Below are 10,439 nucleotides of genomic sequence, written 5' to 3' on the forward strand. Positions count from 1 at the left end.
CCTTTAGACTGCTGCCATAACACAGCTCACAGGTGAATATTGTACTTTTTACTTTACCGTGTTTATCTGATCGATACAGTTATTACACAGATTAAAGGCACCCTGTGGGATTTTTCAGTGCAGTGTTTTTATCTGTGGGCGCCTCTTTCTTTTGTTTTGTATTTGCACAAAGGTGAACAAAATGCTTTAATTCCACCACTGACTAAACCCATGGGTTTAACCTGAATGTATCATCACAGCTATAATTAGCCTTGGTACATAGGACAAAGTCCATGGGTGTATTTGGGCAGCCCAGTTTGGCATTGCATAATAGGAGTTTTACTTTGAAAGTGTCGCCGGGAATTCTCGTCTGTACCCGCGTGCTTGATATTCGTGTCCTGAGCGCGAGCAGCCAGACGCGTTTGCGTTGAGGAGAAGCATCCAGACTTTGCGCACACGGACTGAAGTTTCGAGATTTGTTTAAGTCCAGCTACAGACGTCCCCAGTTACCGGCTGGTTGATCATGTTCAACGAAGGTGAAAGATAAGAAGCCGCCTGGATGTGACTCATATTCATTATGATTCTCCTCACTATGATTTAGGCACTTCATGGGAGCGCGCTCCTCGGGGCTCTGGTGGATATATGGTTGACTCCAGAACACATTCAATTTTGTGTTACCCTAAAAAATTGCGTCTTCGGAGGAACTAACTCGCAACATTGTGATGGAGAGCCACACGTGTTTCACATGGATGCTGTTGTGTTTGCTCCTGCGGCCGATGGCTGCACAGAACACCGCACCTGAAGGAGGTAAGCTCCCCCACACACGGACACAACTGATCCAGCGGAATCCATATTTATTATGATACAGGGAAACGGGCCAGGGATCGATTCGTAAGCAGTGGCAGAGAGAGGAAACGAAAATAAGTAGCAATAAAATTAAATTAAAGATGTAAGGTGCACTGTGTAGTTTTGAATCAGAAGAGAAAGACCTGCCTCAACAAACTAAATAAACAAAGTGTTTGTTTTCATGCTTAAAGACTTAAAGACTTAAACTTTGTTCATATTTGGCGGACCCTGCCACCTTTCTCGCTTCAAACTACCATCTGGGAGCAGATTTTCCTCTGTGAACAGCTTGTTTATTCAGTTACGTGTTTTTATTATAACCTCATTAATATTGTATTATATTGTAACTTCAGAGTTTTAGTTTCTACTCACCCTTTAATATCTGTTTAGAAGCAACATTCCCTTTAGCATCATATTGTGCTGATCCAAAAACTTCTCACAGTTATTCTTTACACAGCTTTGTCCTAGGTTAATATAAACTCAGTTTATATTAGTGGCGCATAATATTAGATGCAGTGAGTTTGCCACGAGAAACTGATGCTGCTTCAGGAGGTGGAGAGACTGTCTGGGCTCAGGGTGGATCAGGGTGGGGTTGATATTACACCAGTGTTCTCAGCGAGCTGGCACGTCTCCAGGTATAGAATTGGGAGTTGATGAAACCCAACAGCCTGAGGCAGTGGTTCCCCAAGAAGAGGGAGGGAGGCGGCAATACAGGACCACCCTGGCTCCTGCCGAAGCCTTCAGGTGCTCCCCCAACAGCAGGGGAAAAAGGGTTGAATTCCAAATGATTGTCTGCTGATGAAATCTCTTGGCATCACAGCAGCGGTTTTCCATGGGAAGGACAAAGCAGGCTCTCAGCTCCCATTTGAATTATTGTTTTATTCCTTCAAGGGGCACTGTGAACGGTTAGGAGAAGAAGGACAAACTCCGAATTTCAATATTTGCAATAATAGTGAGGTGATAACACATACTGAGATATATATTCATTTTTTCCAGAAGTGAATAAACAAGCTGTTCTCAGAGGGAAGTAAGGTCCAGAAACACTGTTTGAAGATAGAAAGGTGGCAAATATAAACATAACAAGATTCAATTGTGTTGTCCTTAAAACTCAGTTTGTTTATAATACAACAGAGAGAGTTTATTTAGTTTTTTTTTTTTTAAGGCATAAAAAGAAATCAGTCAATCAAAATTTTTCTCACCTAAACTGCATAGTGCACCTTTAAAGTAACAATCCGATGAGAAAAGAGAACAGAGCAAGAGTGACAGATTGGACCCGCCGTTTACGATACAAACTTAACATGATCACATTTTAAAGTGATCTTTCTTTACCTCACACTGACTCCTTAGTGAGTTTATAAGCTGCGTAACGCACATCTCTATCAATCCTTAGTTGTGATCGGTGACTCCAGATCCGCAGTCTTGATTCTCAAGCACAACACAAACAGCCGTCATCACAGCGGTGCCTTCACGCCTTGCGGTAAATCACATGACCGCGAAGTGTCTGAGAGGCTAAACTTGGATGTCGCCGAGTCCGTCAGCGAGAGCCGATCTTTATGTCTGTGTTAACATAGCTAGTGAGTGAGATGCTGACACTTTGCTATTTCCATTAATAGGGACCTTAGGAGACTGAACCAACATAGCCTGCAGTAATTGGGCTTTTCACAAGTGCACTTGCTGCTATTAATGTCAGCCTTGTGTGGTGAAGAGCTTACCATTCCCACAGCCCACACCCACAGAAAGAGAGGGAACATGCAGCCCGATTTATGGGTAATTACGAGTTATTAAAAGGGAATTAACCTCTCTGGCTCTGACTATTGACTTGAAATTGAAATTTGTCGGTTTCGGTTTCTCATATTCTTGCTTCACTTCTTACCACAAAACCTATATTGTCATATTTGCGCATGTGTCAGCGTCAGACTCATTACACACCCATGTGTTCAGCAGGTTGCAGGACCCGCTCCGCTCCCGTACTGTTTTACTGGGACCACCTGAGGTTTCATGTTTCCACCATCACATCACTCGAGCACTAATAGTGCACCTATAAATCCCATTTATTGTGCGTACGATAACAGCGGGCTCCATTTAAACACGCCCCCCCCCCCCCTCTAGATAAACAGACGTCGACATATGGTTTTTCAGATAAAGGCGTACCTGCACAAAGGTGGAGGTGGGGGGGGGGGGCTGTGATACGGAGCAGCCCCCCCCCCCCCACACACACACACACACACACACTCCAAAGTCCAAACAACAAGACGATGTAAGGAATTCCTTAGGAGAGAGAGGCGGCTAGTGTGCATGTCTGCATTTGTGTGCGTGCGTGTGTGTATATATGGGATTTTTGTGTGCATACCTTGCCGCCTTTTAAGCTTTCAACACCTCGAGCCTTATCAACACCCCATCTCGCGTCTTGAACATTGAAATATAAAAATAATGAAGCACTCAAAAGCAGTTTCCGAAGGTGTCTGAGTCTGTGCTTGTGATTGCGGCATTATATCACCATATCTGAATCTGGCATGTTTATTTTTTCTTGTCTCTTTAAGCCCGAGCTCTGAGATTTTAATAGTGGGCATTTTTTTTCCTAGGATGACTGCACACTCAGATGATCTGCAACTAAATATGCCTCAATCGCGGCGGCTGCTGCTCCTTCTCTCTCGTTCTCTGTCTCTCTCTGCTCTGTATATGGCTTTCCAACATTCCTCCTCGTCTCTCGCTTGGAACTGCCAGTACAACCCACCCCCCCAAACCCTTAGTCTCCTTTTAACGCCTTTTATTTCCCCTTGTCCCACCTCCTTCCTCCACTCCCTCTCCCTTCGCCACTAATGCCCAGCAGCTACTGTTTTCCCTGCCTCCTGTCCTTCCCTCTTGGCACATGCTTTTTTAACTACGCTTCTGTTTCGACGGACGGAAAATTGGGGGGGAAAAAAATCCACTCTCAGGCCCAGGGCTTCAAGGCCTTTCATCCATCGTCCACTTCTGAAGCTATCATAATGCTCGCATCATTTTGTAGTTCCAATGTTTGTTTGATTTCACCATATCTTTGCTGTAATTACTTGTTTCTTACTTGCTTCTGACTCTGCTGCTTTCATGTTGACGTCCCCTGTCCCCTATAAAAGTTGTGTGACTGTGCCAAGAAGGTCAACCGAGAATGGGAGGGAGATTCCAAATGTGTGTTCGTCAGCAAAGCATGAGAGGGGATCAGAGGAAAGGAGTCATACAAGGAGTTGCACGTGATTCCCCCACCAGCACCCAGAGGCAGCATATTAATGACTGTATAAACGTATTTCTCCCCCACAGTGCTGAACTGCTGCGAGGGTGACGTCCTCTTCTTACTGGACTCCTCAGGGAGTGTGTCGTCCTACGAGCACTCCCGCATGCTCACCTTCCTGTCTGAGCTCCTCCGCCCCTTCTCGCTGGGAGAGGACCAGGTGAGGGTGGGACTCCTGCAGGTGGGCACCCAACCGCGTGTCGAGTTTGGCTTTGACACCCACAGCACCCAAGGTGGCCTCCAGGGGGCTTTGAAGAACACCAAACCTCTCAGGGGGGACACCAACACTGTGGAGGCGCTGAGGATGGCAAAGGAGCGGGTGCTGAGACCTGGAGCACCGGGCGGGGCCCGGGCAGGGCTCCCGAGAGTGCTGGTGTGGTTGACGGATGGGGTGAAACCCGGGGATGTGGTTGGACCAATGGCCGAGCTGCAGGAGGAAGGCGTGGCTGTGCTGGTGGTCTCCACTGGGCACGGCAACTACCTGGTGTTGAGGCAAGTGGCGAGTCCACCCGTGGAGAACCACCTGCACTTTGTGGACATCGATGATCTGAGTATCATCACAGACGACCTGCGGGATGCCATCATTGGTAAGTACGGTGCGAGGTTTGTTTTTGAGGTTCAAGGTGTGGCACCCGAAGTGTGCCAGAAAAGTTATTGATTCATTTTTCAGTGTTTAATAATAATCATATAATAACTTGCGAGTATTGTATGAATATAATCTTTAAATGGAATCACGATGTAGAAGATCGCTTTTGTTAATCTTTTAACTAAAAATAAATAGAAACGTTTCAAATGCAGGAGACAAATTAATTGTAAGAATGCCATTCACATAGGTACAAAAGTACAGACACATTAGTAAAACTGAGTATCAAATGCATTTCTCAAAAGGCTTTTGAACTATATTTTTATTTCCTTTAAAAACAGAATTTTTAATTCCTCATTTACATACAGAATAAATGGATTATAATATTATTTGCAAATTAAAGGATTTGTATTAATTCACTTTGTGATTTAGCAAAATGTAATGCTAATGTACAGTAATTAATCAATTTAGAATAGTTTTCTTAAATTTACCAATCAATAAAGCTGCTCTGGACAATATATTTTTTTTTTTACAAAAATAATTAGAAGTGTCTGAACTCTTTAATGTATTACTGACAATATAGTAAACTAGTTAGTGTTTATTATATTCTTACTTAAATTGGGTGACTGAATGAGTAAATGCGGAAGTGACATCTGACGAAGCCTACACATAGCATGTGTAAAGTGAACAGTGTCAGTCTTTGTGACAAAAACACAGAAAACCAGAAAGGCACGCAGAGTGTATACCTCCGCCAACAGTCTCCTTTTGAACACACAGACACCAGCCACCTAAATACGCCAGATTTTTAAAATCAAGATTTGTGCATTCTTCCCTGACAAATACATGCAGATGTTGAAAAACACAAAGCTTGAAACTAACTGGAGAATGTCGTCATTTAGCTGCTAAAGATTAAGACATTTGTGTCAAAACAGAGCTAAGAAGACAATTATAACAAAATAAATTAGAATATAAAAAGTGAATAGAACTATGACTCCAAATGACAAAAAGGTAATGTTGATCCGTGTCAGGCGGAAACAGACAACTTCATGCTAACGCGCTAGCGACAACAACTTTGGGCTAGAGAGTGATATATCGATGTTTGTTGTCCAAGTGGCCAAAAAATGAATTATGCTCTAACACTGGGAAAGTCTATGATTATACAGGTGGCAAACTGCAGACTCCATATTTTGAGTCAATTACACTGACAGTTAACAGCCACTTGCATTTATAGAAACAATGTCTGGTGTAGTCTGTGTAATCAATCTGCAGAAACACCCTTTACCAAAGAAGCCGTCCCTATAAACATGTCGTTTCCGGAGCAGAAACAGACTCATCCAAACAGCTACAATCACGCTAGCTGCCTGCCCACTCAGCTACACAAAGTCGCGTTACGTGTCTCTGTGCTTCACCCCAATTCCACACATGCTCCTGAAGACAGTGAGACTGAATAAGAAGCCGGGACGCTGCGAGTGTCTATGTGCGTGTGTAAGAGTCCCTGTAATGAGATATGACGATCTATTAATGGATTAATGATTCAGCTTCGCTTACTGCATCCTCCAACACTATGCCGGTCATGACACGTATATATATATTTACAGATATAGACCAGGGGTGGTTGCCCACTTCTCTGGCCAGATTAGGTAACTGCCATTACACTCACAAGGGAGAGCTGATGAATTCTACACTATATACTGCAGCTGTAAGACATGATGCATGGTACAAATAAGGTTTGTGTGCAACAAGGAGAAATGCTTGAGTCTTTGCTGAGAACCTAAAGGTCCTGTCACAGATATCGATGCCTCTGCGGCATTTGTTGTTTTGTTGCAGGGCCTCACTGGGTTGGCTATTTCAAGTTGTCTTGTTGTCGGGTCATGGATGCACCCAGAAACCCAAGTCTGGCTGTCTACGTGGGTGGCTGTCTGAAACCGAGGCATTTTTAGCACTCTGTCTCATCTTCTTCCCTGTCACCAGCCGTCTCCGTGTCTTCGCAGAATTTCTAACCTGTCCCTAAATCCTGACAGACCCATGTGCACACAGTGACTTCATCCATCCTTGTCCCCCAACAGAGATTATCCGAGCTGAGCGAATCAACGTCCGTGATGTGTCCACTAACTCTGCCACGCTCCAGTGGCGACCCGTTCTGTCCGGTTTGACGGGCTTCTACGAGGTCCGCTTCGCTCCGGTTCAGACGGGCGGAGCAGGAGGTGGTGGTGGTGGAAGTGGGACCAGTCCGAGCACCGGTGGTATTCAGTACCAAAGACTGATACAAGGAGCAGATTCCAACACCGCCCGGCTAACAGGCCTGAAGCCTGACACCACCTATACTGCCACGCTGACCCCGGAGTCCAATGAACAATCGTTTAATGCCCTTTCCGTCACCTTCAAGACAAAGCCAGGTTAGGATACAACCTATTAACATGTCCCATTAATGTGCATATCCTTTTCTATTTACTGTAAATGTTTTCATTGGGCTGTGCACTGACTCAAATACTAAATAGGAGGTTGGCTGAGAGGTTGTTTTTTTTGTCCCCCCCACACACCAGAGGTGATGAGCCCAGCTACGGTAATGGTCTCTGAGTCGGGGGAGACCAGTGTTCGGGTGAGTTGGGGTCCTTTGCAGCCAGAGACGATCACAAGTTACTATGTCGAGTACTCCGCCCTGCCCAGGGGCAAGGTCCACGCTACGACGGTCAGCCGAACACAAAACTCCACGCTCCTCAGAGGCCTCCAACCGGACACCACTTACTTGGTCACTGTTAGTGCCCGCCACGCCTCGGGCAAGGAGAAGGCCATGTCTGTTAAAGCGTGCACTCAGGAAGGTGAGCTACATGAAAAAAACTGCAGTTTAACTAGGTGATGACGGATCCATTTACGCTAATCCTAATCCTACACAGCCTGGTCCTTTCTGGGTCTTACATTTCAGATAATGACTAGCATTTTCTATTCAGGTTTGACTAGTCCAGGGCCAGTTCTGAGTAGCAAGGGAGCTTGAGCATGTCAAATTTTTGGTTATCCAATTCATTTTTTCTATTAAAGCGTTCCTGTTTTCCTTCAGCATCTTTATTCATATCCTCTCTGACTAACACGTCTGTGTTCTCCATTTCCAGTGACTCCAGCCCTGGCAGACCTCCAGCTGACCACAGTGGGAAGTGACTCAGTGCAAGTCGACTGGAAGGTCAGCGTACCAGGTCTGAGGGGCTACTGGCTCACCTGGGAGGGAGAGCAAAGATCTGACCAGCGCTCCTCCTTCTATTTGCCTCCCGATTCTCTGTCAACGCGCCTCACAAACCTCCCCCCATCGACAAGAGTTTGTGTGTCACCCATTTACAGGACGGCACGGGGGGAGGGACTGTGCTGCACGGCGGAGTTTCAGTCAAGTGAGTGGCGACCATTTCATGTTACAAAGTGAATTTCCGCAGTTAGGTCAATTTTTTTATAGGAAAAGTTGGACAGTTTGGGAAATGTAGGTATTCGCTTCCTCTCAGACACTAAGGTGTTTACAACACAGTTAGAGCCAGGCTTCAATTAGCCTAGCTTAGCATAAAAACAGCTAACCTGCCTCTCTTCAAAGTTAAAAAAGTCACCTACCAGGATGTATAAAATACAAAAATGTATATATATTATATCAACAATTTTTGTCAAGAAAAAATTTACTTTTTGTGGTTTTAGATTTCATAGTCTTACTATTTCTTGATGAACAACAACAACAAACAAGAAATGACCTCCTGGACACATGCTGCTCAGAAGTGCTGGGCGGACTTATGGTCCAAGAGTTCGATGAAAAGGTTGATAACGCTCTCATTTCAGTTGCCTAGCATCCAGCAGAGACTGGAAGTGACTGGTCACGGCCTATAAATTGCCTGGAACATAGCAAGGCTAAACTTTATAAAATGCTGATTTGTAATAATGAGATATAATGTATTAATTAATTAACTTTATAGGTGCTTGTAGGCAGATTTAGCTTCCTTTGGACAGAAACAGGCTGGCTTAATTCTTATTGAGCGTTCAGACTTTAGAGTGGTACCAAACTAATAAAAGGAAAAAAACAAACTATATTTGTTTCTTTTTACTTTAACTGGTTCTCATTTTATTGTCCAGGTTTGATGCATTTGTCTGTCTCCAAAAATAATAGAAGTGAAAGTACTTTTGTTTGTGGTGCCCTGCGTCTCTCTTCATAATCAGTTCCCCGGTTAAGAAGGATTATCCACAGACCGAACCATCAAAACTATTTATTTGTTTTTACCAGACTAAAAATCCCTAAAATAGCTTCTTTTTTTTTTTAAATGTAATTTTTCATCAATGTGAACACCTTCGATTGTGTTGGGTAGGAGGAAGAAAAACAATCGTGTCCTATATAATGTATTTTGAGTTAACAGGCCCTTGAAACATGTTTCTGTTGGACTCCAGATTGATCCCATTTTTTATCTGATGGCAGTAATCACAACTGACAGTTTATTACACAACACTTTGACTTTTCCCCAAATGTTTAAATGTCTGAATGTCAGTGTCTTAACTGCGTACTTCTCCCTCTGCTCTTCAGACGCATTAGCATATGGCTACCAATCATAGCATCTCTGAACTGCAAGAGCACCTTACCAAACAAGGAGGGACGATGGCTGACTTGAAGAATGCTGACTTTCATCCATAATTCTTTCCCCTGCCTCTCCCCTCTGTGGATATCATCCAAGAGAGATGTGAGGTTTGGCTTGCTGAGCACTCATGTGGAAACTATAGACACTTAAGAGTGGTCCAGGACAATATGGCCACATGTTGACTGCAACAATCTGCAACACAGAGGACTGTTTGCTTTTTTTATTTTTTTTTTTATTTCTATCGTCTCATCTGGTGTACACCTGAAGTAAATGTAATGATTCGGTTTAAAGACGCAAAAAGATTTTTCCTCTGTCTGTTGTGCAGATACAGGGCAGGGCGTGTGGGGAATGTTGGATGTTATACGTGTCTTGTTTTGGAGAAAGGCTCTGCACCATATGTGGGCTTCGTGCCCGAATCAGCAATTCTTTTTTCCGATCTCTGCTAACACTCAGCAAACATCTGATTTACATTTATAATGAATATAAATGTGCCTTGTACTTAAATGATTTCCCTCGGCACATGCTCAATACTTTTGTGTGTGCGCAGGGGACGTTAATGTGCGGTCCCTAATAACAGGATCTTCGGGACTGCTTTGAACTCTCAAGAAATGATGAACAAGACCGGCCACATGCCCTGAGAACTACGGAGATGCTGCATATGATACAGATGAGTGTAAGTGAGAGTAGTCCTGCGTTGGAAGGAGATCCGCCATTCATATTTATTAATCAAGAATTGATAAAGTGTAAGAATTAATAGCATACTTTATTTACTGACATGCTGTTTACATTATGAGACGGATACATGTTAAAGCCAGTCTTTGCTGCCCCCTACTGTAAGGATCCTTGCAGTTACAGCTGACCGTCTTCTGTTACCCTCTCAGAGCAAATGTATTGTTTTTATGTTTGTTGACCACTATTGAAACTTAACATGAGCTTGCAATAAAGTCCTTTATTCATTTTGTTTACACTAACTGTAGTGTTTTATTATCATAGTGCACTCTAGCATGCAGACGGGGGTGAGGGCGAAATACTTTGCCACTGATTTGTCACTGATTGTCAGTCAGCTTCAGCTTTGTACTTTGAGTTTCTCAGATAGGTCAAAACTATGATGTATGATTGATTATATCTATTAATGCCACACTGTTGGCATTTTCTGCCAATTTCTACATAATGTAGA

At 43.7% G+C, this 10,439-nt stretch overlaps 1 protein-coding gene across 1 annotated transcript; it reads left to right on the forward strand.

Annotated features, from left to right (window-relative positions):
- The first annotated feature begins 367 nt into the window (after positions 1–367).
- Positions 368–10,233, forward strand: vwa1 (von Willebrand factor A domain containing 1). Its single transcript, XM_030423867.1, has 6 exons — positions 368–786; positions 4,117–4,674; positions 6,737–7,066; positions 7,214–7,489; positions 7,778–8,047; positions 9,211–10,233. Exons 1-6 carry the CDS (start codon positions 702–704, stop codon positions 9,237–9,239), a joined length of 1,548 nt encoding a protein of 515 aa, XP_030279727.1. The 5' UTR covers positions 368–701; the 3' UTR covers positions 9,240–10,233.
- The last annotated feature ends 206 nt before the right edge of the window (positions 10,234–10,439 follow it).

This window comes from Sparus aurata, chromosome 7 (assembly GCF_900880675.1).
Source record: "Sparus aurata chromosome 7, fSpaAur1.1, whole genome shotgun sequence".
NCBI classification, from domain to species: domain Eukaryota; kingdom Metazoa; phylum Chordata; class Actinopteri; order Spariformes; family Sparidae; genus Sparus; species Sparus aurata.